At 48.9% G+C, this 27,917-nt stretch overlaps 1 protein-coding gene across 1 annotated transcript; it reads left to right on the top strand.

The window, feature by feature from the left end:
* Positions 1–529: 529 nt before the first annotated feature.
* Positions 530–26,151, top strand: LOC134388921 (AFG3-like protein 1). Its single transcript, XM_063112291.1, is given in 18 exon segments — positions 530–670; positions 4,174–4,264; positions 4,886–4,954; positions 6,159–6,253; positions 7,103–7,252; positions 8,814–8,882; positions 9,453–9,577; positions 11,149–11,336; positions 11,339–11,418; positions 13,481–13,618; positions 14,291–14,444; positions 16,019–16,126; positions 16,788–16,913; positions 22,802–22,912; positions 24,102–24,217; positions 24,759–24,959; positions 25,042–25,236; positions 25,406–26,151. Coding segments are annotated over 18 exon segments (2,376 nt in total). The 3' UTR covers positions 25,625–26,151.
* Positions 26,152–27,917: the final 1,766 nt, after the last annotated feature.

The raw sequence follows: 27,917 nt of genomic DNA, 5'->3' as shown, positions 1-27,917 counted from the left end.
AGGGCCGCGAGCAGCGCAGGGCGACGGCCCTGGAGACGCTCCCGGAAACAGGCGGCTCGTGCTCGACGCCGGCGCGGCCTTCTGGGCCCCAGAGCACAGCCCGCCCGCCGGCGGGGGTCCCGACGCGGCCTAGCCTGCGCCGAGCCCGGCCCTCTGCTCCCGAGGCACATCGGTGCGGCGCCGGACAGACCAGGGACGCGCGGGGCTAGGCGGGCCGCGAGCGCCCACGCGCGAGCCGCTTCCCGCTGAGGACCCCAGAAGTGAGTGTCGTTGGAGGGGCCCGACTTAAAATAGGTCTAAAGGCTCTGTGAGGTCCCTTAGTGCCTAGCCCGAGTCCGTCGCTGGGGTTCCTGCGCGCAGCTGTCTCGGCAGGGAAAGCCGTCCGTCAAGTTCAAAGCCTCACGCAGTCAGGCGAGGAAATGGACACCTCAACAGAGGCCCCCGAGGCGGCGCGAGGGCGGCGCGCCCCTAGGACCTGTGCGCCGCTGCGCGTGCGCGCGCCCGAGCGGCGCGAAGTCGGGGGCGGGGGATGTCACACAGGCTGGCGGCGGCGGCCGGCAGCCGAGCGGTGGCCGGCCCGCTGGCCGTGCTGTGGAGGTGCGGCGGCGGCGGCCCAGGAGGCGGCAGGACGGCCGGGGCCGGCGTGAGGGCCCTCGGCAGCGCCCGGCAGGTGAGCGGGAGGTGCTGCCCGCCGGTTGCGGGCGGCGGGGGCGGGGCTACGCGCGACGCCGCGGTGACGCCATCAGCCTGCGCCGGCCGGTGCGGGGATGGCCGTGGGGGGCTCGCTCTCCGTCCTTCGAGGCCCTGCTCCGCCCGCCACCCCTTACGCCCACGGGTGTTGAATTCCCCACCGCCTCCCAGGTGCGCGGCCTGTGTCCGTCCCTGCGGGAAAGCGAACCGCTGCCTCCGCCTCCCCTCTCCAGAGAGCCCGCGGTGGAGCGACCCGCCTAGCGCGAGCCCAGCTTCCCCCGGGCTCAGCGATGCTAACATTTCTGCTGTGCAAGCCGGACATGGTGATGCTCGTGAACGAGTTTTGTGAACTGTTACGTGTTCTTTGTTCAGCCAACAGTCGTTGAGTCCAACCGTACCTTTCTAATAACAGCTCATATTTCTCGAGGGCTTAAGTGCTAGGGGCTTTACACGGATTATCGCCTTTAAATTTTACACCCGTTCTGTAGGTAGATATTGCTATAATCCTATTTTACTGAAGAGGTGATGTGCTCATTTTTCCGTATGTTAAGGTTGCTTTATTTTTGTATTGAGACATCCCAGTGGGTTGCAGTCACACTGAATTTTTTCTAATGCATTGATGTAGAGCTTTTGAATTTTGATCTCAGGAACGTATTATGTTTTTCAGATAGTAGTAAAATAGGAAGAATTCCATGAGTTTATGTATTTTCTGTCCTGTATTCAGAAGATGAATTTTCCCTTTATTCATTTGGGAAACAGCATGTTAGTTTTGTTTCCAGCAATGCTAGTGAAAGCATCTCAGCATTGCACAGGGTTGCTCTGGGAACGCGTGTTGAAAGTCAGTAATATACTGAGTGTACGCAGCCTGGTATAGTACAAGTGAGTCATGAATCACTGAGCTGCTGTGGACCTCAGTGTCTTTATGAAGGGAGGAAATTAGATGATCTTTAAATTCCTTCCCAGACTGTCATTCATCCTTACCTCATTAATTAGACAGATATTTATTGACAGTCTGCTAGCCAGGGGATATTGTGGTAAACAAGACAGGCAAGGCTCTGCCCTGTGGGGCCGCTCTCCTTTGAGGGCTTTGTGATCTGTGAGCCGAGGGGGCTGGTGGCAGTCTGCCTTATAGCTAGAAGACGTACCCTAGACTCAGCACTGCTCAGAAGACACTTACGTTGTGGAGGCTTCCATGCAGTCATTTTTAATTCGGTGAACTGCCTGTGCCATTCCTGCTGTCAGAGTTTACGTGCTCTGTGAGGAGGAACTAGACAATAAACAAACAAGCATATGGCATCTTAAATGGTTATGTGAGATATGAAGGAAAAGGAAGTAGAATAAGGGAAACAGAAGAGAAGGGAATGGAGGAGGGATAAACACTGTTGTTTTAGGTGGGATAGTCAGGCCACTGCAGGAAGTGAGAGGTTGAGGTGAGCTTACCAGGCAGGTGCAATAACGAGTGCTCTGCCTGGGGCAGGTGCAGCTGGTGTGTTCTGTGTGGGGCTATGATAGGTGGTGAGTCTGCACCTGTGTGCTGTGTATAAGTCTGTGGGACACAGATAAGGGTGGCCTGATTTGTGATCTGACTGGAAAGAAGACAGTGATACTTTGCCCTTTTGAAAGGAGGTCTTTGAAAGGAGCTTCAGGTCTGGGCTTTGTCTATGCAAAAACCAATTTAGCAAGTTTATCTATTGTGAGCTATGAATTGATTTGCTGAAACGAAACTCTACAAAGGGATGGTGTCTCAGTATTTACATTTCAGTGAGAGCTACATCTGACCGGATGTTCACAACCAAATCACAGAAGGACTAAATCATGAATTAAAACAGGAATGGGATGTGTTATCACGTTTGGGGGTTCCTGAAGAGTCATCCTTTGTACTCTAGAGCTGTAAGTTACCTCATATCTGTCAAGCCACAAGCACCAGAGCTGCTTTCTCTTTGGGGTGGTCCTGGAGAAGCCCTGGAAGGTTTGGCTACCAGAATTCTCATTGCACACCTCCAGCTACCAGTTGTCTTACTTCAGGCACTCACTTTACCACTCTCAATTTTTGCTTTTCTGCATGTGCAGTGGGGATGATAGCACCTGTTTTCACAGGGTGGGTGGTGAGGATCAAGTGAGGTGACTAAGGAGCACCTGGCTCCTTGCTAGTGCCTATAATGACCACCTTCTCTTCTCCTTTGTCTAGGTTTTCTCTTGACCTACACCTTAGGTTCCAAACCCCCATCAGGGTAATATGCCTTCATGGCATCTGTGTAGTTTCATTGTTCAGTCTCTCTCAGGTAGTGTTTCCCCTTGGTGATGAGAAAACTGTGGCAGACAGGTTTTCATTTGCGGTGGGGAGGCTCCCGTTAGCCTCACAGCCTTTACTTCTGGTGGTATGGTGTCATCACCATTACTGCCAACATCTCCTTTCTGAGCTTTCTTGTTTGGATTTTTCCCTAATTTTAATATTTTTCTCATAGCTTACTTTACTTTTCAGTCTACTGTGGCCTTTGATAGGGATACTTGAATAATTTAGTTAATTAGCAAGTTATTGATTGGAGCATGAGTTTGCTTTAGGGTAATATCCTATAGAGCCTGCCTCATCCTGAATGTTGACGTGGCTGAAATAACACAGGTGTCATCGCCTACCATTCTAATTTTATTATAGTAAAATATTGTATTTTACGGTATTTTATTATAAGTTTATTATAGTAAGATATAGTCTGAATTCTTTGGTTATGTTGGGATTTTGTTAATACAGTTAATACTGAGTTATTGAGTGTGCTTAGATTTTTACATGTATATATTTTTAAAGATGACCGGTAAGGGGATCTTAACCCTTGACTTGGTGTTGTCAGCACCATGCTCTCCGAAGTGAGCTAACCGGCCATCCCTAGATAGGGATCTGAACCCGTGGCCTTGGTGTTCTCAACACCACACTCTCCCAAGTGAGCCACGGGCTGGCCCTAGATTTTGTTTTTTTTTAATATGTTGGCTTTTATTGCATTTTTTGTTGTAATGGCCTTTGACCTATAAAAGTGAAAAATCTAAATTGTCTCTAGTCTTGTCATTAACTAATTTGTTAGGTACTATTAGCAGCTTGTGGAGAAAACTGGTATTTTCCTCTTGCAGACTGAATAAAATACGGGGGGCGTCTGGGAAATCGTTTGCCTTCTTGGCCTGGCAGAAACATTAATCTCTTGGCTGATAAAAGATGAATCATAGTGTCAGCATTTTAATTTTACATGATTGTAGTCTTACAGTTGTTTGTGAAGCTGTAGTATCTTAAGTTACTAAAATTGCCTCAGGCAAGAAATGATTAGTTTTGATTTTTTTTTTGGCTTGCTGTTTGAGGCCGTAGCTATAAAAATTCTCTCTGCATTTCTCAAGTGAATTTAGTTCCTGTTTATCCTGTTAAGCAGCAAGCTTACTCCTCAGCCACCGTCCTGTCCCTTATTGCAGAAAAAGCTAATAAGCTAATCCTGTCTCCCGTTTCAGTGCCTCCAGGGGATCCGATTTCAGCAGCTGGCTCTGCAGGCGAGATTGACGACATCATCTTCACAGTGGCTGTGTTCAAAACCACCTAAAGGTACCTGTTTTTCTTCTGCCATCATTAGCAGCATGAAGTTTGTAGGAACGAGTGTGGCTTCCTCAGGGTGTGTCTCCCACGGTGATTCACCCGGGAGTGAGGAGCAGGACAACTAAGGATGCCTCCGCCTCTCCCTCCTGGCTTCCACATTGAGCTGCACTATACCTTCTCTGTGCCTTTATGGTTTTGATGTCTCAGTGAAGCTTCCTTTCAGAAGGAAGTTGCCAGGTCAATCTTGTGGAAGGCATGGGAACAAAACTTTGTTTCTGTGTCTCTGACTCTGAAGCTAGCCAAGCCTCGTGTTTGGAAGGTAAAGCGAGATGATGTTCAGACTGTGGTTAGAGTGGAGTGCATTTGTCCACTTGGAGCCTGTCAGAGCACGCCGTGGCCTGTGCTTAGTGCTCCAGATACCCCACATCTCCACAGAGTGGAAGGCGCCCCCGACCCTTCTCCCAGTATTAGGTCCTACAGCTGCATATGGATTGTATCAAGCAAGAAGAAAGACAGGAAGGAAAACCAGCTTCTCTCTGACTCCCTCTATCCTGATTTGACAGTATGGTTGCTTTTCTCGGTGTGATTATTTCTCTTAAAGCACTAGAACCTCATCATTTTGTCTCTAAGGGTTTGAGAAATTCTTTAAGAGGAGTGGAAGAAACACAGACTCAGGAAAATCAACAACTGCAAAAAAAGGTAAAAGGGACAATTTGACAAATAAGACTGCCATGTTTTACGTTTGAGTATTTCTAAAGCGCTCTGGTTTTTGAGTTAATGTGCTTGGGAAGGACAAGTGGGGGGCGGGGTGTTTGTGAGGTGCTGACGTTCTCTTCCCTTTGCTTGGTTATGGTGCTGCCCGTCACGCCCTCACCTGTTCCTTGTCTTTGTCATCATTGCTTGGCATCTTCTTTGCCTGTTAGATCCTAAGCCTCAATGAATCATCTTTTAAATTAAATCAGGGTTTGGAGATATAGACTAGGTTTTGGGATTGGAAAAGTCAGTATTTATCAGATGTGTTTTTCTTGTGAAATGTCTCCTGCTCAGGTGCTCATGAGTGTGGAATCCGTATAACACATAAGAACATATTGGGAGGACTGGTGACGTGTCTTACTACAAGTGGAACATTTCTTTGAAGACTCATATTCTGTTCTTAAAATCTGTGCAGAATTTGACTCTGTCTCGTAATATGTTTTGCCATCCCCAGGGTCATGTTGGTATTCTCTGTGGTGGTGTTTTGGGGTGGTTGGACTGGCAGTATGTCTATCCTTGAAGGGGGCAATGTCATGGCTTATTTTTCCTGAAACTTGTTTGAACATTACAGAAATAGGCTCATGGGACTCCACCCCTGTAACACAGTCCATAGGTCACACATGTACACACGAGGCCAGGCTTTTCTAGGAGAGCTGGACTCTGCCTGAGAGCAGGTGACATGTGCTCCAGATCTCTTGAGAAGGGGACCCCATGCCAGCCTGCCTCATCTTTTTCTTTCTTCCTTTCTTTCCCCTAATTACAGCTGTAGACTGTTAGCCAAAAAAGATTTGCTATTAAAACTCAGGTCTGAAGCCTGTAAGGTGAAGTTTGAGGGATTTTAGATGCGTCTGAAGTTACTTCTCAGCAATATCTCCCCTTTTCCTTTTCCTGTTCCTTTTTTCAAGATTTGCTATTAAAACTCAGGTCTGAAGCCTGTAAGGTGAAGTTTGAGGGATTTTAGATGTATCTGAAGTTACTTCTCAGCAATATCTCCCCTTTTCCTCTTCCTGTTCCTTTTTCATTTCCAGAAGGCACTGGAAGGTGTTATTAAAATTGTATGTTGGGAAACCTTTTTCTGTTCTCTGAATCTTCTTTCTGTGGAAGATTACATATAATTGTTTTCTGAAAGCCAGACTTTGTTTTCTCTTAGAAACTGGTGAACCAAAGAGAGCAGGGCTTGGAGGAGATGGAAGCAAGAGAGATGGGAAGCAGGATGGCTTTGCCTGGTGGACACAGATACAGAAGGTTTGTGTGTCTGAGGACCAGACCTAGACACCCTGTCTCTCCCCACAAGAGGCAGTCACTGCAGAGCCGATGATGTGCATAATCTTTATTTCAGTCCATTCTGCTGCTGTAACAAAATACCTTGGACTGGGTAATTTATAAACAGCATAAATTTATTACTCATAGTTATGGAGGCTGGAAATCCAAAAGGTGCTGGCAGGTTTGGTGTCTGTTGAGGGCCTGGTTTCTGCCTCCTAGATGGTGCTCTGGAGGGGATGAACACTGCATCCCCACATGATGGAAGGGACTCTCTCCCTCAAGCCCTTTTATAAGGGCACTAATCTCATTCGTGAAGGTGGAGCCCTCATGACCTAATCACCTCCCAAGGGCCCACCTGTTAATACCATTACCTTGGGGGTTGGGTTCCAGCAAAGGAATTTTGGAGTGACACGTACATTCAAACCATAGCATTCTTTCCGCCTCTTTAGGGACAAGCAAATGAATTATTTCAGAGATCCTAAAATATTGATTTCTAAAACTGTGTTCAGATTTCTATCTGAATTTTAAAAGACCCAGATAAGAGAGAACCCCAGCAACAAGGGCTCCAAAGGCAGAACTCTCTGGAGATTTTCTGCTCCTCTTGGGGCATCTGGTGAGCTGTAACATTTGATGTGTTTTTATACACCGTGTAAAAGTCTTTCCTCATGAGAAGAGCAGTCTCGGCTTCACCACATACTGAGGTCACATGGTATTGTATCAGGAGGAAGGGAGTTTGGACAACTTCTTCAGTAACATCTGAAAAAGGAAATAGCCATTTTCATGAAGAAACCAACCTCATTTAACTGGAAAACGTTATTTTTCCTTCCACAGGGGGAGTTCCCCTGGGACGACAAGGATTTCCGCAGTCTGGCCGTTTTGGGGGCTGGTGTTGCCATGGGATTTTTCTACTTCTACTTTCGAGATCCTGGAAAAGAAATCACCTGGAAGCACTTTGTACAGTATTGCCTGGCCAGAGGTCTGGTGAGGAATTTATAGTCTGTCTGCCCAGGAAGGAGGCCCCTGCATGGGGCCTGTGAGGCCCTGAAGAGGCTGGGAGCTCCCAGGCCTGGGTGGAGACTCCATTGTCCTACCCGCGGGGCACAGACAAGGCACAATTTTACTTTTTCCAATAAGTAGACCAAAATAATGGTGTTATACCCACTTTCTCCGCTAACATCATGGCCTGACTTTTTCTTAGCTTTGGCTTTTAAGACTTAGTTCTGTCTGTCCATTTATCTTTAAATTCCAGTCTTATATCTGATTCAGATCTTTCCTGTCCCTCTAGTGCACCCTGGCCCCTGCTGGCTGGCCCTGGACAGTGGGCCTGGGCTTTCAGCCCTGGGGCTTGATGTCTGTGCAGTGGAGCCTATGGCACCAGCAGAGCCCTGGTGTCCTTCACAGACATGGTCTGTTGGTGAGGGTGCTGAGGCTGGGTGATGTACTGCCGGCTTCAGTGTGAGCATGCACAGGAGCAGGTGCCTTGTGCCTCGGTCACCATCAGAAGGATGTTTGCTGAATGACACACTGTTAAGATCTGAACTTCTGTCTGGTGACGTTTGCAGGAAATACTTGTTTCCCACCAGAGTCTGTGATCAGTGCCTTTTTTCTGGCTACAGGGCACATGCCTGTCTTCAGAGAGGCCCTTGGTGGCTCTCCCTCTAGTAGTCAGGGAGAAGGCTGCTGCAGTCCCTTCCTGCCCATGGACCTGCCACCTACAGGTGTGGCTGTAAGGAGGGGTGAGACAGGTGTGTTGGGCCCAGGCCGCTTTCCTGTGTGTGGATTCTGGACAGATTTCAGCGTTTCCACGATGTCCTTTCTGAGGGTCTGACACGGCTGCAGGGATGTGGTCATATTGCTGTGGTTGTAAGGCACCTCAATAATGAACACATTCGCATTAGTCATGTAACCCTAAGTTTTCATTTAGTTTCCAAGGAAAGTCATGTTGTAGTGGTTTATGATTCTGTGGGAGAAGAAGGGATGACGATGTTGTCGTTATGCTTCAGAAACTGGGTCGCGCTCTCCAGCTGTTCCTTCTTTTGCGTTGCTTCTCAGAGGGCCATGCTAGCCTGCTGGGCAGCTGTGTGGAGAGGTGGTGGCAGCTTGTGGGCCTTGGGGCTGCGTTCCCAAGTCTTGCTGGCACTGTTTTCTTGTGGTACCTGCAGCTGGGTGGATGAAATGCCTCTGAACCAGCTCTGTATTTAACACTTCACTGTATTGTCAGTTTAAGACTTTTATGAATTTCGTTTAGATTTTTAATCCAGTCTGGACTCTTGATGCTCAGATGTTTCAAATTTTAGTACCTCTTCTTGAATTGGTTTGTGTTTGTTAAAATGGAAATAGGTTTATACCGCAGGCGAAAATGTCCAAGTTAGTTGGTGGGAAAACAAAACTTGGATCTCTGCTGCGGAGTTTGTGTGGTCTCTTGGATGCAGTTGGAATCTCTGTCTGCACTGTGGACTGTGTCTGAGGATGAGCCTGTGGTTTGCTGTTGAACATCCTACCTCCTGCTTCAGTTGTTCTGATTATTTTTCTCTTTTTTTAGGTGGATCGGCTGGAAGTTGTGAACAAGCAGTTAGTGCGTGTTATCCCTCCCCCTGGGACATCTTCCAAGGTAAGGGGTGGGTTTAAGGCTGAGTGTTCCAGACATAGGTTTTTTAAAATGTAAAATGTAGTTTTTTGGTTTTTTCAGTAAAATGCCTCGCCTATTATCCAGCAGCAGCCCCTGTTAATGTGATGGTTTATCTTATTGACATGTATCAATAATGAGGTCTTCGAAGTAGGACAGGAGCACTTACACTACTGTACCTGTGACTCAGTTTTGCTGAGTAATGTGTCAGAACCACTTACCAAAGTTTGGGAGGAGAGAAGAATGAAAAGACAAAGAAAAAGAGACAAAGGAAAACTTCAGCAGATGTTGCTTCATTTTATACTTTCATCTAGAACTTAAAGCTTGTAATGTAGTGGGGCCAGAACCAAAAGATCTGCTGTTAGCAGAGTTGTCTTTAGAGCTGTCCTCAGGGTGCGACTCACCCGTGTTGTGGAAATCAGGGCTAGGTAAGAGGATTTGCTAGAAGAGGAGTTGGTGAGGATGGCAGGCTGTGGGCAGGTGCTTGTGTTGGGTGGTCTTGGTGTGGGACACAGTGGTGCAGCCTAAACTTGTTCTCGGTCTCGATCTCTGCAGAAATTCGTGTGGTTTAACATTGGAAGCAACGACACCTTTGAGCGCAACCTGGAGTCTGCTCAACGGGAGCTGGGGATTGAGCCCACCAGCCAGGCAGCTGTGGTCTACACCACTGAGAGGGACGGGTGAGTGGCTGGGATGAGGGGACAAAGCGCCACTCCAGTCCAGGGCCTCTGATTCTGAGCACAAAACAAAAATTCAGTGTTCAACCTATTTTGGAATGTGCTTCTTTCAAGCATTTTACAGGCATCTGCTAATATTTACAGTGTCTGTAGTAAAAAACATATATGTGTGTTAGCTCTTCTATTGAGAAGAGAATTATTGAAGCAGGAAAATATTTAGATAGGCAGCCTTAAAAAAGTATTGGATGGGAAAAATCAAACAGATGATGGATGTTGTATCATCATTGTAACACAAATTTCTTAAAGCCTTGTAGGAAACCTTCCAAAATCTGGTCACGCATAGGATCCCCGTGGGAACCCTTTCAAAATGCACCACCATTCTCTCCACCCCCAACTCCCGCAGACCTGTTGAAGCAGAGTGTCCGGAGGTTGGCCCAGCACCCGTGGCCTCCCCAGATTCCTGGTGCTGGCGGTCCCTACTCTGAGTCCTGCAGCTTCTGATGCATGGTCAAGCTGTGCTTATGCACAGCTCTCATGTCATCTTGTGTACTTTCTTGAATTTCACTGCATAGTATGTCCCTAAAACCATTATGGACTTGGGGGCAAATACCAGATTAAATACTCTGTGTACATCTTAAGACTTAGCACGGAGGTCAGCAGTGCTGAGCTCAGGTCCTGCTCTCACATTGACTTACTGGTGATGTCAGTGCCCTTCCCCCCTGAATTGAAAACTGAATCAGGAGCAGGTATGAGCTTAGTACCAACTTTAGCCAGGAGATGGGTAAAGAATTGTGATAATGGTGGTTTGGGTGGTTTCTTTAACTTCTAGATGTGTGTTTGAGGGCAGAGTGGGGATTGCATGGGGATGAGAGGAGATGAGGTAGGCAGAGTCCTGGAGGTGGGTTCTCAGAATTGCAGTGATGGGCCCAAAGTGCCCACAGTCTCCCACTAGAGCCCCCGAATATCATCTAGGGGGCTGTTTATTGTTGACTTGAGTTTTTACTTGCTGAGTTGCCAGGAATACTGGTTGCATGTGGGCCTGTCTTGTAAGAGTTGAGGATTTGTCCTGGGGCTGAAAGTGATAAGTGTGGCCTGGAGGAGTGGAATGGCCTCAAGCCTCTGGAGGGCATGGGTACTCTCCCTCTTTTGCTGATATTTCAGTTTCCATTTATAGAAGAAAAGATAAAGTATAGACAAAACAGACGGAGATTCAGTGTAAAGTAGAGAAAACAGTAAGAAATTCTGCTGTGGTGAAACAGGCCCGGTTGGCCTCAGCTGAGAGAAGGCTGCACTGCATCTGTGGGGAGCACATCCTAGGGGTGCTGCCTGGTTCCAGGTTGTAGAGGAGTCAGCCCCTCCTCACCCACAGACTGAAGTGTGGGACCAGACATTCAGAGTGGGAGAGGCCGAGTGCTATGGGGTGAAAATTTAAAATTATATACATTTAAAAATAGAAACCGCTCCCTTTTTGCGTGAAGCAAAGTTCTAGAGCAGTCCACCCTTCTGGCCTGAAGGTGGTATTTCTGCCCGCTCTGCTGAGGGAAGGTGACAAGTGGTTTTCTTTGATTTTCCAGGTCTTTCTTGAGAAGTCTGGTGCCCACCTTTCTCTTGGTGGGCATCGTTCTCTATGCTGTGAGGAGGGGCCCGATGGGGGCTGGGCGCAGCAGGCGAGGAGGGGGCTTTTTCAGTGTTGGTGAGACCACAGCCAAGATCTTTAAGAATAACATCGATGTGCGATTTGCAGACGTAGCTGGCTGTGAAGAGCCAAATTGGAAGTTATGGAGTTTGTGAATTTCCTGAAGAATCCAAAGCAGTATCAGGACTTAGGAGCCAAAATTCCAAAGGTATTGATTCCAGAAACATGGTAATGCCCTGAGCTCCAGTTCCTAGCTGGAGATTGCTGTGGTTCAGAGTTGACAGATATTCAACAACTCTATATTTTGTGAAGGTTTTCTATTTTATGACTCATAATAAAGAATGGAAATAGCATTTGCAGAGTGGAACAGTAAAAATCCTCTTATCTGATGGACTTGAGACCACAGTGAGGTAGTCTTAAAAATCTATAAAACTGTGGAATACCCACCTGAAGCGTATTTATTTTTAACTTAAAACGCAAGTGTACGTTCTTGATTGGTTTTTATTTAGAGACCAGTCCTTCCTCTGAGTTTGGTTCCAGTGATCAGAATCTTGTGTTAAATGTGCTGCGTGCACCACATATTATCTATTAATTTTTTTTTTTCTGCAGCCGGCTGTTCTGGGGATCTGAGCCTTGACCTTGGCGTTACAGTGCTGTGTTCTGACCAGCTGAGCTGACTGGCCAGCCCCTATCTACAGTCTGAGAAGCAGAACCCTCTGTATTTTTATAACATACTCTTGTACAATTTTCTCACCCACTTAACTTGATAGTAGTTTTTAAGCAGTTTGTTTTTATTTATTTTTGTTCTTGGGGGATTGGGAGGACTGGACTGGCCGGTATAGGGGTCCAAACCCTTGACCTTGTTTTATAATACCGTGCTCTAACCAACTGAGCCAACCGGCCAGCCTGTTTGTATTTTATTATCCAAAGCTTTCAACTTAGTTTTTGAAGAAACAACATTTTGTTATTCCTGTTTTATTATATGTAATACTAAATTACCATAACTAAGACCATAAGTACAACTCGCATGAACAGGTTTGGGATTTGCCACGGCTGCCTCTTGGTAAGCCTGCGGCCTGGTGGTGGAACAGGAGTGCACAGTGAGCCTGTCGGCGTGTCTCGGGTTGTGTAGGCCACTGTGTTGTATGGAGGAGGCTGAGCCTGGTGAATCACAGAGGGCAGGTTTCTCTGCTGGTGCCTTTTTGGGGTTATGGGCCCTGTGAGCGCCTGACAGAAGCCATGGGTTCTTTTCTCAGGAAGGTTTGCATGCCACACAGTTGGTTTGCAGACCTTTCAAGTCCTCTCCAGGTTTTGGACCAGGCTGAGAGCCAGTATAGGTGAGGCTTCTGTGACACCTGGGCGTTCACAGTAGCTTCCTTCTCCCATCAGCTCCTCCCTACAAGGTGAGCCTACCGCACAGTTTGTTCTGAGCAGCAAAAACTACCAACCACCATGAGCATGGGGCTTGGAGCCAGGAGGGCCTGCATCTGTGTTAGAATTTCGTGGGTGTTGGGGCTAGAAAGCCTGTGAGTGGGATGGAGGTGTAGCCCCACTGCTGTGGGCTCCCTGTGGGCACTCTGCCGGCAGCGAGCCAGGCTGCTGTTCCCGTCTATTCAGTCAGGTTTTGGGGTGGATGCTTCTGTTTGCTTTGCAGAATTTCTTTTTTAGGCATAATGATAATCTATAAAATGAAAACAGATGTGTTAAAAGGCATGAATTGATGATTTTAAACCTTAAGCCAGCATAGAAGAGACAGGTCACAGAAGAGAAAGTAGGTGCCGGGAACATGAATGTTGCCCAGTGTTGCGATGCAAGGATGTTTCCACCCTTCAGGCCAGCACAGTGCTAAGCGTGGCAGAGCTCACTGTGGCCAGAGGTGGAGAGGCAGGCTGGTTCATTCCTGGTGGGAGTGTGTTTTGGTATCCTTTGACAGTAATCATCATAGTAAACATTCAGACTCTTTGATCCAGCAAGTCTACCCCTGGGAGCTTTTCCTGCAGAGATAACCTGTTCACCTGAATGGGGATAGGGAGGGCTTTTGTTTCTATATTATGTCCATAATGTTTGAACTTTGTGTGGTGAACTTGTGTTAATTTTGAAGCAGAAAAATTGACCTCAGGCTTTAAGAGTGGTGTGTTTGATGGGTTCTTGTTAGTCATTGTAGAAGTCACCTGCTTAAGAAAACGTTCCTAGTCAGACCGAAGTAGAAAACAGGACTCCAACCTCCGTGCACCTCCTGTTGCCCTTTAAGATCCTGTTTTCTGTTTCAGGGAGCCATGCTCACAGGTTCTCCTGGTACTGGCAAGACCCTTCTTGCCAAAGCGACAGCAGGGGAGGCCAGCGTGCCCTTCATCACTGTGAACGGGTCGGAGTTCCTGGAGATGTTTGTCAGTGTGGGGCCAGCAAGGGTAGGTGGGTGGGAAGCCAGCTGTGGAAGATCAGAGTGTGCTTCTCGCTAGGACTGGCTGACTTGGACAGCTGCGGGCCTATGTGGGGCCCTCATGGGAGGGGGCTATTAGGTTTGGCAAGACGGAGAAAAGGGAGAGAGAGACCTGAGCCAGGCGCCATTTCAGCCAAAAAGCTTTATTCCACTAACGTGGAGGGGAGACTGAGCCAGATCAGTTCCCCTGAACAAAGGAAAGTAGGGGATTTTAAGCCTTTGAGGGTTCTGACAGAGTAATGGGCAACTTTGAAATCAGTGGTATGCAAGGTGACATAGCCCTTGTGTTCTGCTAACACCTGGTCATTTAGGGCATAGGCTTCTAATTAGTGTGGCCCCTATATCAGTGCAAAGTGCTCCAGCCCGAAGCTGGCTACCACAGCCCACAAGATGTTCCTTTGATGATAATGGTCATGTTTACCCCTTCCCAGGAGAGGAATTTCGCTGCTCAGTTCCTGGAGCAGAAAAGGTAAAGGGGAGGGGAAGAAGGGGGAAGGTTGCTTTAACCTGGCGGTGTTGATGTTAAGCCAGCCATGAGGCCTAGTAGGGGCAAGTTTCAGAATGAGGGCTGAGGATAAACTGTCTTTTCTGTCTTTGTACCGGTAACAAAATACACTCTTTATGTGGATTCCTGTTTCAGGTTCGTGACATGTTTGCAATGGCCCGAAAAAATGCTCCTTGTATCTTATTCATTGATGAGATTGATGCAGTTGGTAGGAAGCGAGGCCGGGGGCACTTTGGAGGCCAAAGTGAGCAAGAGAATACCTTGAACCAGATGCTCGTGGAGATGGATGGTGAGTGGACGCTCTGCGGCAGGCCTGCAGTGTTGGCACCGCCCTTCTCCAGCCTTTTCTCTATAAAGACCCTCATTGGAAGTGAATCCTTGATCATTTTGTGTTTAAGGAAGGCTGCTCTCGAACATCATGGGGAAAGCTGTGTTAGATCCACATAGTGCCCCCCAGTGCTCCGTGATAGGACACGTGCAGGCACGCACTGGCCTCAGGTGGAGGGGGATTAGCTGGGTGAGGAGGTGCCTGCTTCTTTGGGGAAATAGACCAGGTACGTGAGTGTTGGCTCCTGACGGTGCCACAAGGTGGTGTGGTGACAGCTCATGCCCTTCCACCTTGAGCCTTTGGGGGCTGCCCTTCCTTACCCAGAATCTTACAGACACCCAGGCCTTCTTCCTCCCAAAATGATTCTAGCTAAGCTATGACCCACAGCCTGCCAGTTTTGAATTTGGAAAAGCTATCATTGGATCTCTGGCAGTTTTTATCTTCATTTTGGCTTTAGGGCCCTGTGTTAGGGTCTCTAAGACCACCCCAGATTCCTTGATTTGGTAGGAGGAGCACAGGTCTCAGCACAGGGTTGGACTTTCAGCTGTGATTTATTACAGTGAAAGGACAGAGCAAAGCCAGCCAGGGGGAGACTGGGCCCAGCTCCCAGAGTCCTTCCCCAAGGGAATCACGTGGGGTGTGCTGATTTCCCAGCAATGAGTGTGTCAGCATGTGCAAGCACTGTCAACCAGGGAAACTGGCAAGAGACTTGCTGCTCAGGGATGGCTCCTCTGCCTGGCACATACCCAGATTCCGTACACCAGGAGGAAAGCTGGTGTTCCACATAAACTATGTTGTTTGCATAGCGTGTGCCCAGGAAGCTCTCTTATCAGAGAGTGGTGGGAATACTCCCAAATTGCAGCTCCCAGCCGAGGGCCTAGTTGTAAGCACACCTTTCTGAGGACAGTGGCCAGAGCTGCTGTGTTAATTCTTTTCTGCATAGGTTGAAAACATTTCCAAAATCTTTTATTGTCTTTAGTATCCAATAGTAATTCCAAATAGATCATTACTCTGTTCTGATATCTTGAGGGACTGACTGGAGAGGAAAGGGAGCAGGGTGTCTGCTCTTCCTCCTCTTACCTCCCCCTTTGCTGGGCGTCCTGTTCTCTGCACAGCCCCTTACTGCAAGCCCCCCAGGACCTCAGTGCATGGATACCTCCACTACCATGGTGGGGCACCACGTGGTATCAGAGGCTGGCAGGAACCAGGGTCAGGAGACTATGCTCTGGGACTTGACTCTCCAGGGCCAGGCCGTGGAGTTCCCAGTTAGCCAGGGAATATCTGGTTACCTGCTGGTGGGTGGAAACGTATCTCAGCTGAAGCAGTGGGGCCTGTAAGAACTGTGGGAACCAGAGGGGAAGCCTTCATGAAGGGTTCCTTCCTGCAGAGGCTTAGCAGGAAGCGGAGCCAGCGGAAGTGGAGCAGAGTCAGTGTAGGCTGACCCAGGGTGGGCGTCAGCTCTAGACAGGGACAGGGGTGCAGGAGGGGTCCTGGGGTGTGCTTTCTGTGGAGTCACCTGCTTTTCACGTGTCTAGGGTTCAACTCTACCACTAACATTGTGGTGCTGGCCGGCACCAACCGCCCTGACATCCTTGACCCTGCCCTGATGCGGCCTGGCCGGTTTGACCGCCAGATTTACATTGGTGAGTGCTCTGGTCCTTTGGGTACTCAGGTTTGGGCCTTCATCCCCTCGGGGTTAAAAGTTTGGTTAGGTCATTTGCTGTTTGTTTGGAGGAGATTTTGATGGGGACCCTCAAGCAATTAATGTAACATCTTGGAAAAGTGGAGACACTTGTGCCCCAGGTTGCTGCTGGGGGCTGTGTTCGGGCAGTCCACTTCTCTGGAGTAACCTATGTGGTTGGGCCTGCGAGACTGTCGCCGCAGTGCATATAGGTGGGAATGATGCCACAGATTTTTATCATCCAGCTTTTGTTTTTTATTCGGTGTTATAAACACTTGACAGTTTAGAGGACAAGAATGTACCTTTTACCCTTCACCCTGAGAACCAGCCACTGTCCTCTTCTTCTGTCCTTTCCCATTTGTTAGAAAGCACTGATCTTGTGTGGACATTTCCTGCTGCCTAGGGCAGTCGTTGTTGCACTCATTGTTGGGTTGCATGGCCCCTGGGGATGGATTTAATATTGGCCAAACGCAGTTAGTGGGGAGATGTTTTAATGGCCTTGTTTCTGCCATTGCTCCTGGCCCTGTCCAGTGACCACGGCAGGGAGTTCCTGGCACCCCAGGCTGTCCTGGCAGTTCTGGGAAGGCCCAGAGAACAAAAGAACTTGTCTCTTTTTTTGTTAGGCACCCCCGACATCAAAGGTAGGTCCTCCATCTTCAAGGTCCACCTGCATCCCTTGAAGTTGGACAAGAGCATCAGTAAGGATGCCCTGGCAAGGAAGCTGGCAGTGCTCATCCCGGGCTTCACTGGTGAGTTGCTGGCTGTGCCGCTTGTCTGGGGCAGGAACCGAGCCCGCTCAGCTCTTTGTGGTTGGCATGTGGTTACTGGTGTTGCCCACTTGGTCCTGGCAGTGATCACCCTTGTCTGTAGAACTTGGAGGCTGTTGGGACATCTCAGAGCCCTCAGAGATCTTTTTTCTTAACCCCAAAGCTAATTAGTGTCCATTTGGATTTCTGTTTTAATTCTGTTCAGGCTTACTGCAGAGCCCAAAATGGACTGTGAGGAGATATCTGCTTAAGTGACGATTCATGTTGTATTTTGGTCCTGGTCTTGAGCTCCCACCTGGGGAGGAGGTTCCTTTGTTTGTCTCTCTTCTTGTTAATTAAAACTGAATGTTTTGTACTAGGAAACTTCCTCCCCTTCCAGGGTGGTCTGAACTCCAGCAGTGAGTGGGGATTTTTCCAGGGGCTTCCTGACTAACTTAACTCCGTTTCAGCAGCTCTTTGGAAGCCTCAGTGCCTCATGGTTACTGTGGCAAGCTGTTGACCAGGGCCCCTGACCCACAACCACCTGCCCTGCCACCCCTGGAACTTTTTGCTGTGGAGTCTCATCCCCTCCAGTCACCTCAGGCTCCCCAGCATCCAGGCCAGTGGTGGGGACAGGTGTGCTCACACAGGAGTGTACCTTTGCTGCAGGGGATGAAGGAGGGGTGCTCCTCAGGCTGGCACATGTAGGGCCTTATCTGTCACATGCCCCAAATGTGCTTCCTGCCTCTTGTTCTCTCCTGCTGTGGACTTCAGGTGTTCACTTACACACCAAAGTTAAGAAACTGGAATAAATTACGCAGACTTTGGTTTTCCCTGCATCCCCATTCTAAGACACATGGGGGAATTTGTGGAATTCCTATAGTAAAAGAACTGTTGACTCATTTTGAAAAGCCACAGAAATAATTATCAGTTGTGTAATCCCAACTTTCTACTCTTGAGAACCTCCTCTCCACATGCACTGTACGCCCCTGTGGAGGAGATTCATCCATTTTACGCCTGGGTGGTTCCTCAGAATATGGGCAGTTTAAAATTCTCTTTTATTGTCTCTGCCCATTTTGTTGAGAAAAATGAAAGAAAGAAGGCATTTAAAAACTTGGCAAATGATTCAGTAGAAAGGTATAAAGTAGGCAAAGAGACAGGTAAGTATGGTCTATTCACAGGGAGAAAAAGAAATGAACAGAAGCTGTCCTGAGGCTGCACAGACATTGGACATACTAAACAAAGTCTTAAAATCAACTCAAAGATTTATATGCTCAAAGATCCTAAAGGAACCATGGGCACAGAACCAAAGGAAACCAGGAGAAGTGTTTGTCTCAACAAACAGAGAAGGATAATAAGGGGAAAAGTACTATGTACGACTGAAAGAAAAATTCATTAGAGGGGTTTAACAGCAGATTTGAATGAACAAAAGAACAGTGAACTTAGAGACAGATCAAATGAAATTCTCTAGTCTAAGGAGCAGAAAGAAAAAAGAATGAGGAAAAGTGAACAGAGCCAGAGGGACCTGAGGGGCCCCACCAGGCAGACCAACATATGCTTCATGGGAGTTCCAGAAGGAGAGGATGGAGAGTAGGGGGCACAAGGGGTAGTTGAAGAAATTATGGTTCAGAACTTCCCAAATTAGATAAAAGACCTGAATTTAAACATTCGAGAAGCTCAGCAGACTCCAAGTAGGAATGAATTTAGAAATCCACAGTGAAACACATTATAATTCAACCATCAAAAGCCAAAGATAACCTTGAAAGCAGCGAGAGAGAAGGGACACATAACATATAAGAGATCCTCAGTAAGATGAAAAACTGATTTCCCATTAGAAACCATAAAGGCCAGAAGGCACTGATGACATGTTCAGTGAGCTGAAAGAAAAACTCTCCACCAAGAATTCTGTGTCTGGCAAAACTATCCTTCAAGAGTGAAGGAGGGGGCTGGCCCTGGCTCACTTGGGAGAGCGTGGTGCTGATAACACCAAGGCCACGGGTTTGGATCCTGTATAGGGATGGCCTGTTAGCTCACTGGGTGAGCGTGGTGCTGACACCACCAAGCCAAGGGTTAAGATCCCCTTACCGGTCATCTTTTAAAAAAAAAAAAAAAGAGTGAAGGAGGGCTGGCTGGTTACTCAGTTGTTTAGAGCATGGTGCTGATAACACCTGAGGTCTGATGTTCTGATGGTCCCTATACTGGCCAGCAAAAACCAAAAAACAACAGCAAAAAAAACCCCACAAACCCCAAATAACCCAATTTAAAAATGGGCAAAGGAATTGAATAGGCATTTCTCAAAGGAAGTTGCACAAATAGCAAACACATGAAAAAATGCTCAACATCACTAAGCGTCAGGGAAATGCAAATCAAAACCACACTGAGATAACATCTCAGTTCAGTTAGACTGGCTATTATAGAAAGACAGAGACTAACAAATCCTGGTGAAGATGTGGGAAAAGAGGAACTCTTCTACACTGTTGCTGGGACTATAAATTAGTGCAATCATTATGGAAAATGGCATGGAGGTTTCTCAGACAATTACAGATAGAACTGCCATATGATCCAGCAATCCCACTGCTGGGTAAATACCCAAAGGAATGGAGATTATGTTGAAGAGATACCTGCACTCTCATGTTTATTGCAGCTCTATTCACAATAGCCAAAATATGGAACTGACCTAAATGTCCATCAATGGACGACGACTGGATAAGGAAAATGTGGTGTATATACACAATGGAATACTACTCAGCCATAAAAAAGAATGAAATTGTGCCATTTGCAGCAACATGGATGAACTTGGAGAAGATTAAGTGAAATAAGCCAGGAACAGAAAGAAATTCTGCATGTCCTCACTCATAAGTGGAAGCTAAGGGAGAAAGAAGGAAGGAAAGATAGATCACAATAATACATTGAATTTTCATTAGGAGAGAACAGATGTATGGTCACTAGAGGTGGGAAAGTGGGAAAGGGGAGTGGGAGGGGGGTTGGGAGAAATTTGGTAATGTACACAACAGTTACGATTTGTAATGAACATGCTTGTGATACTGATTTGATCATCACATGTTGTACAGAAACACTGGTAGTCAACGCTGTACCCCATCAATTATGTTTCAAGAGTAAAACAAAAAAAAAAAAGGAATTAAGACATTCTAGATTGAAAAAAAGCTTAAGGAATTTAGTACTAGACCTGCCCTATAAGAAATGCTAGGAGTCCTTAAGGCTGAAATGAAAGGATGAGGAAATCCTTCAGGCCAAAATGACAGGACACTTGACGGTAACTCAAAGCCCTGCAAAGAGTTAAGAATGCCAGCATAGGTGACTCAGGTAAATGTAAAAGCCAGGATGATTGTGTTTTTGGTTTGTAAATTTTTGTTAAACTATATAGTTGAAAAGACAAGTATATAAAACTCATTCTAAATCTGTATTGATGGGCACACAACATCTGTGACAATAACAACCTAAAGGGGAAGGGAAGGAGATTATTTAGGAGTAGAGTGTGTGTATTGTTAAAGCCACAAATAGAAATGCTGATTTTAAACTCCAAGTGGAAGAGCAGGGGCTCCAAACAGCCACAGCAGTCATGTAAACAGGGACAGAGTCAGAGGACCCACACGTCTGTGCTTGAGCATGTACCTCAGAGATGCAGTGAGCATAGCAGTGTGGCATTGACACCAGGGTGGACATGCAGACCCATGCAGCAGAGTTGAAAGTCCAGATAGAAGCCTGTACAACTGTGGTCAGTTGATCCCCCCCCCACCCCGCCCTACAATGTTGCCAAGACCGTTCAGTGGGGCTTTTTAACAAATGGTGCTGGGACAACTGGATATTCACATGCCAAAGAATGAAACTGGTCCTTTACCCCACACTATATATAAAAAGTAACTCAAAATGGGTAAAAGACCTAAAGTAAAGAGTTAAGGTTATAAACTTTTAAAAGAAAACACAGAGGTGGATCTTTGTCACCTTGGATCTGGCAATAGTTTCTTAATTGTGACACCGAAAGCACAAGCAGCAAATGAAAAAAATGGGTAAATTGGCCTTCACCAGGATTAAAATTTTGTGTATCAAAGGACCCTATGGAGAGTGAAAAGACAGCACACAGAATGGAAATCATGTATCAGATAAGGGTCTAGTATCCAGACTACATAAAGAACTTTTGTAACTCAGCAACAGAAAGAACCCAATTTAAAAATGGGCAAAAGATTTGAATACGTTTCTTCAAAGAAGATATACAGATGGCCAAAAAGCACGTGAAGATGCTCAATGTTATTTGTCATTAGGGAAATGTGAATCAAAACAACAGTGAGCTACTGCCTCACACATGCCAAGATGGCTGTAATCAAAAGACAGCTGGTGAGGTGGTGGGGACAAGAATCTGTGTATGTTGCTGGAGGGAATAAACCATGGTGCAGCCACTGTAGAAAGCAGTTCAGCAGGTTTTCAAGAAATGGAACAGTTACCACGTGACCCAGCAATTCCACTCCTAGGTGTATACCCAAGAGAGTGGAGAACAAATATCGCACAGACGTGTACAGGGATATCCATGACAGTGCTATTTGTAATAGCCTAAAAGTGGGAACACCCCCGATGTCTGCCAGTGGATGAGTGGATAAACAAAATGTGGCATATACTGTAATAGACACCATTCGGTTGTAAGAAGGAATGGAGTACTGACGCATGCCACAATGTGGATAAACCTATGTCACCTCCCACAGAGTGACGGAGATGCAAAAGATTACCCAGAGCCCATGTATTCAGAGCAATGAGAAGCCCAAAGGGACTGCACCAAGGAAAACTTCAAGAGAGGAGAGCCCAGGCACAGCCTCAAGTCAGTTTTTGCTTCAGTTTTTATTATAAGGACAGGAAAGTGACAGAAGAAAAACAGGTCGTTAATCAATCATAGTGAAAACATAAACTGGCTACGTGACAATCTTCATTAAAGTACTTGTAATTTAAAGTCATTCAAGCAATTTACCATCAAAAAGAGTCAAAACAGCTATGTGACATAAAAAAAGAATCAATGAGATAATCACCAAAGTGCCTAACTCCCCAAGAAACTCAAACAGCTTGGGGCAAGATGTGGACCGTCCCTCAAGCACTAACTAGCAGAATATCCTTGAAGATTTTAGCTCACATGCATTCCCATCATTTAGGTTTAGCTGCACCAAGGACAACTGCCCCCAGAGCAATCACTTTTCACTGTGCTTCAATCCTCTTATCTACATCAAAGGCTTTAGTCCTGTGAGAGTTTTCTGGTCTTTCTCAATCTCAGCATTTCTATGTGTTTTACTAAAGGGTTGGGCTTTGGCCCCGTAAGCTAGAGGCTTTGGCCTTCTAAACTAAGGAGTTTGGTTCTCTGAACAACATTTGTTTTATTTCTATCTCATTACTAACTTCTTAGTCAATATCCTCTACAAACCTAGGAAAATATGCTAAGTGAGGGAAGCCAGACACCAAAGGCCATGTGTTGTATGATTCCATTTATGTGAAATGTCCAGAATAGGCAAATCCATAGAGACAGAGAGCAGATTAGTGGTTGACTGGGGGTGGAAATGGGAATTAACTGTAAATAGGCACAGGGTATCTTACAGAGATGACAGAAAATGTCCAGAACCAGATTATGGCAGTAATTGCACAACTTGAAAAGTTTACGAAAGATCATTGATGTGTACACTTGAAAGGGTGAGATTTATGGCATGTAAACTGCACTTGAGTAGAGCTGTCTGACAGAAGCCTGGCTGAGGGTATGGCTGACAAAGAAGTGTCTGCACCTCTAGGTTGTCTGCTGAGGTTCAGCCCGGCCTCCCTCCGGGTTCTCCTCTAATAAAACTGATGGGATCGAACTCCAGCAGCTGGGAGCATTGACTGTCGACTGTCTTTTCCGGGGTCAGGTGCAGATATTTCCAACGTCTGCAATGAGGCAGCCCTGATTGCTGCCCGCTACTTGAGCTCTTGCGTTCGGGAGGAGCACTTTGAGCAGGCCATCGAGAGAGTCATTGGAGGTGAGCCAGCAGCCTCGGGAGGGAGGGGCGTTTCCAGCTCTGATCACGGCAGGCTCCCCTTGGGCTCCAGCCTCGCTTCTGCATCCAGGAATGTGACCAATTTTCTAAACCAAAATTTAGGACTTAGGATCTTCAACAGTTTTTGTGCCCCTTCTGGGAGAACTTCAAGGGGATCAGAGGGCCTGAGGAAACAGATTAGAGCCAGGTTTGGATGCTGGCAGCAAGTCCTCCCAGGAAGGGAGGGGGAGGGGGACAGAACAAATGGGTTTCCTGGGGAAAGCCTCGTGGAAGCTGCAGGAACCATCCCTGGGATCCCGTTGCCTGGCCTCTTGGGACTGTTGCTGTGAAAGGAACGAGTGTTAGTGTGTTTTCTTCAGTGCAGCCATCTGGGCAGTAGTGAGTCCCACAGCCCCCCCTGTAGCTTGGGGCAATTCAGAACTCCTCAGCTGCTGAGGAGCCTGGGGAAATGGAAGCAGCTGTGGATTAGGGTCTCCCAGGGTTGCTAGATCATGGGATGCCGGATGCTGCAAGGCATGTCTGTTTGTCCCTGGTGCTGTTCCTAGGGATGGGGATGAGAGAGTGGCCGTAGCCCCGCAGCTATGAGAGCCCACATCAGCTAGGTGCAGGGTGGTTCTTGCTGCTTCGTCTGTATTCAACTTTTTATTGGAGTATAGCATACAGAAAGTGCATATGATATGGACTAGCCCAAAGCAGACACTCCCAGGGCCTCTTGAGGGCTGTCCTGGGAGCTCTGGGGGTGGATTTCTGCAGAGTGGCTGGTCTGAGCAGGGCCAGGTGGAAAGTCTGTCTCGGCACACACCATCCTCTGTGCCTCCTCTTTGCCCTGATACCTGCTTAGATCTGTGCTGTTGGGTTGTTGAGAATCGTCCCTCTTTGTCTGCTGTGCTGCAAATTAGTCCAGCCATAGAAAGTGACGAGTACCTCCTTGTGGCTCATATGCAGCTATTTTTGTTGGCTTAAAATGGGCCTTCTGAAGTCCATGTGTGAGGTGCATGGCGTGGGATGCCATCCTCAGAGCTGGGGCCTTTCTGCCCTATGGCATGGAGGAGGAGTGATGTGCAGTGGTGCCTGCTGCACCATGCTGGTGGTGGGAGTGAAGAGTCGGCCCCCACTTCCCAGCTGCCCATTCCTCCCACGCCTCTTACTCATCCGGGAATGTGATTTGCAGGCCTTGAGAAGAAGACCCAGGTCCTGCAGCCCAGCGAGAAGGCGACTGTGGCCTACCACGAGGCTGGGCATGCAGTGGTGGGCTGGTTCCTGGAGCATGCGGACCCCCTGCTGAAGGTCGGTTTCTCGCCCCCGAGCCAGTCTGCCTGCCTGACCAGAGCCCTCTCCAGGCCTGGGCGTCCACCCCACTGTGTGGCTGTCTCAGTGCCAATGTGTGGGCACAGGACGTTCAAGGTGGTACCCTTTGACTTTTCAGGGAACGTACTAGCCTAATTTGTCAAAAGATTCCTTGTGGGGTGGGAAGGCAGAGCAGGGGGTGTTGGTTTCAGGTGGGGGGCCTCGGCAACCTGACTCTAGAGAATCTTTGATGTTAGGCTTGCTTTGCTCCCAGGGGTGGATCTTCATGGTCAGAGCAACCTCCGCAGGCAGGATGGAGATGATCTCCACATTAGCCTCCTGAGCTGTAGCCCCTGGATGTGGGGTGTGCTCCTCAGGGTGCCCCACTGGTGGGTGGTGGGGCCCTGGGTGCTGTCTGTTTCCTGCACTCTGGTGAAGGGACTGATGGCCAGAGCTGGGGTGAGGTCGGTCTTGGAGCTCCAGGGGCAGCAGCTGTGGGGGACAGTGTGGGGAGTGACAGGGCACGTCTCCTGTCTCGCAGGTGTCCATCATCCCCCGGGGCAAGGGGCTCAGCTATGCCCAGTACCTGCCCCGGGAGCAGCACCTCTACACACAGGAGCAGCTCTTTGACCGCATGTGCATGATGCTGGGGGGCAGGGTGGCTGAACAGCTCTTCTTTGAGTGCATCACCACGGGGGCCCAAGACGATCTGAGGAAGGTCACCCAGAGTGCCTATGCCCAGGTAAGGGGCAGGTGTCCTCATGCGCAACATCAGGTGGCCGCGTCAGGCACAGGCTCACCCTCGGCTCCTTGTGCACTTCCAGATCGTGCAGTTTGGGATGAGTGAGAAGCTGGGCCAGGTGTCCTTCGACTTCCCCCGACAAGGCGAGGCCCTGGTGGAGAAGCCGTACAGTGAAGCCACCGCCCAGCTCATTGACGAGGAGGTTCGGCACCTCATCAACTCCGCCTACACACGGACCCTGGACCTGCTGACGCGGTGCCAGACACAGGTGGAGAAGGTGAGTGGGGCCTTGCCTGGAATGGCAGGTTGTGGTCAGGCTATGTCATCCTCGTGGCCTGCTCAGGTTTGGGGCTGGCCATTGGCAGTGCCTGTTAAGCACAGCCCTGCCTTGGGAGGGTGTGAGCAGATCCCTCAGAGCAGCCTGACGGCGGGGCTGTCCTTTTTAGGTGGGCAAGCGGCTCCTGGAGAAGGAGGTGCTGGACAAGGCCGACATGGTGTACCTGCTGGGCCCGCGGCCCTTTGCAGAGAAGTCCACGTACGAGGAGCTTGTGGAGGGCACCAGCAGCCTGGAGGAGGATACGTCCCTTCCCGAGGGGCTGGAGGGCTGGAACCAGGGACGGGAGGAGGGGGGTATGGAGCAGCGCTTGCAGGGGAGCCCTGTGTAGCCTCTGTGGGGCAGCCGCCTGCACCCTGAGCCTTTGCAGAGCAGCTGCCAGAATCACCGGAAAACAAATTAAAACGTGATCATCACAAATAGGCCTTTTAGATAAGGGTGCTCTGAACCCACAGAGAAGAGCATTGGGAGCTGGCAGCAGCCAGCCAGAGAGGGAGCAGAGGAGGTGCCCTGAGTCCCTGCACCCTGTTCCTAGAGGACAGTTGGGTCCTGGGTCCGAGGGCAGAGGAAGCCAGGCTCACCCATGAGGAGCTAAGGGTAGGGCATGTGTCTTCCTGGAGCCCTGTGTGCAGGAGGCTGCAAGGGGCTCTGGACCCTCAGGGTCCTCGCATCAGGCACTTTCAGTGGAGACAAGACCTCAGGCTTTCCTGGGGAGCCTGCTCTCGTGGAGAGGGACGGATGTGGGTTGTCTTAAAATTGCTCAAACACAGACGCCCTCAGGGTTTGGGGGGGTAGAATTAAGAGAAGGAAATGAAAGCTGAGTATCAAGGGAAAGTCGGGTTTAAGTAGCTGCTGGGATTGGGGGAAGGCTGAGCAGTCCTGGTGAGGGAGGACGAGCCTGAGGGAAACGCCATTCCCTCAGCAGGACCTGGTGCCTATGCTTGGGGTGGGGCTGTTGCTGACCAGGGTGTGTCTGGATCTAATTCATCCCCTAGTAAGTTTCTGTTCCCTGCGGCCTCTTTTTGTTGGACTCAGGGAAAGGAGGGTCTGCAGGGCCCTGGCAGCTCTGTTTGTGGAGAGGCCATTGCTCTCAGGTCTCGGGAGAGCCTCCTATGGCCCTGGCACCTGTTTAACCCTCTGCCTGGTATTGGGAAGCTCTTGGTAGGAGGAGGCCAGGCCTGGGTTGTGAGCTCTGGGCCTTTTTGATGGTTGAACTGAGAGAAGCTCAGCTTTTTCTTGTTGGTCCTGGGATGTGATGAGGGCCCAGTGCTGTGGGATTCAGTGAAAATATCCCTGTGTGCTTTCTCCAGCATGTGAGCCTATATGCTGGGCCCACTGGAATCCCAGCAGTGACAGACTGTGAGCAGTCAGTGGTGTTAGCCGCCCCCTTCAGGTGGGTGGGCGGCTGGGTGTCTGGGTCATCTGGGACAGCTCGTGACCCCGGGAGACCCCCTGTGCTCACCCTCCACATGTCCAAGCCTAGACGCTTGGACTTTGTAGTACATCTTATAAATCGTTATGTTTGCCTCAAAATAGAACTTCCAACTGGGGACAGGCACTTCCAACTTTTGCTGTTTGTCAAATGTACATTATTGAATTCCTAAAATCTCCAGGACTTAGCTTGTACCGTGGCCTCCACCAAACCCAGATTAGCCTAGGGTCCTGTCGGGCCCAGTTTTGAGGTTCCCTCTAATGGAGGTGGGAATGCTCCCTCAACCCCAGCAGCCCCTGTGACATTGAAGCATCTGTGGTGGGGCCTCCCAGGGCATGGTGCTGTCACAGGGTCTCAGGAGGTTGCTGCCCTGGCGCACCTGTGGGGCTGGCTCTGGCGGTGACTGGCTCAGCCCATGGTTCCCACCAGCACACCTGCGAGAGCCTGGGATCTGTCACTGGTGAGGCTAGAATGGCCATCACCCACTAGCCACAGCTTCACCTCCCAACAGGCTGCGCTGTGCAGCCGTCTCCTCAGCACCCCCTTCCCTTACCAGCCCCTGTGTGTGGTCCTCACAAGCCGCCCTTGACAAAGTGGGACCAGCCTCGTGCTGGCGACTCCTGTTCTCCACTCTTCCTGTCCTCCCAAGTGCCCCTCGAGTGAGTTTGCCCCTCAGTGGCTGTCAGTGGACGGCTGGCATCACTGCCAGCCCCTGAGACATGCCAGCGGCTGAGCCAAATGCATGCTGCTTGTGGGAGCTGCTCCGTCGGTGGCAGAAACCTCACACTCTGGCCCTCAGTGCACCTGCGGCTCCTGGGCCCTGGAGCTCTGGTCGTGGCTCTCTGGCAGAGTGATCTAACTGCCTCCTCCAGCCTGGGCCCCCTTTGTGGGCACATGTACAGCAAGATTTTCACTTGCTTATGGTTCCTTTTGTCATATTAGGGACTAGAAATCCAGGGCACTTGTACCTGAAATGTGACCTAGGTAAGCACGGCCTGGAGTGCAGCCCAGCGGGCTCTGCATCCCTGGTGTCAGCCAGAAAGTAAGAGACATGTCAGGCCTTAAAATGGGGGTGACGCTTTAATGCCACGCTTTGTAAATGAGCTCAGTGGAGGCTGCAGCAGGAAGGGTGGAAAATGGGGGGGAAGACCCTGCTGGGTGGGAGTGTGGCCAGCGGCAGCTGGTTTTTTAT

Source organism: Cynocephalus volans, chromosome 10, assembly GCF_027409185.1.
Source record: "Cynocephalus volans isolate mCynVol1 chromosome 10, mCynVol1.pri, whole genome shotgun sequence".
Lineage (NCBI taxonomy): Eukaryota > Metazoa > Chordata > Mammalia > Dermoptera > Cynocephalidae > Cynocephalus > Cynocephalus volans.
Note: the sequence above shows the minus strand (reverse complement) of the source record. Positions and strands in the feature narration are given on the sequence as shown.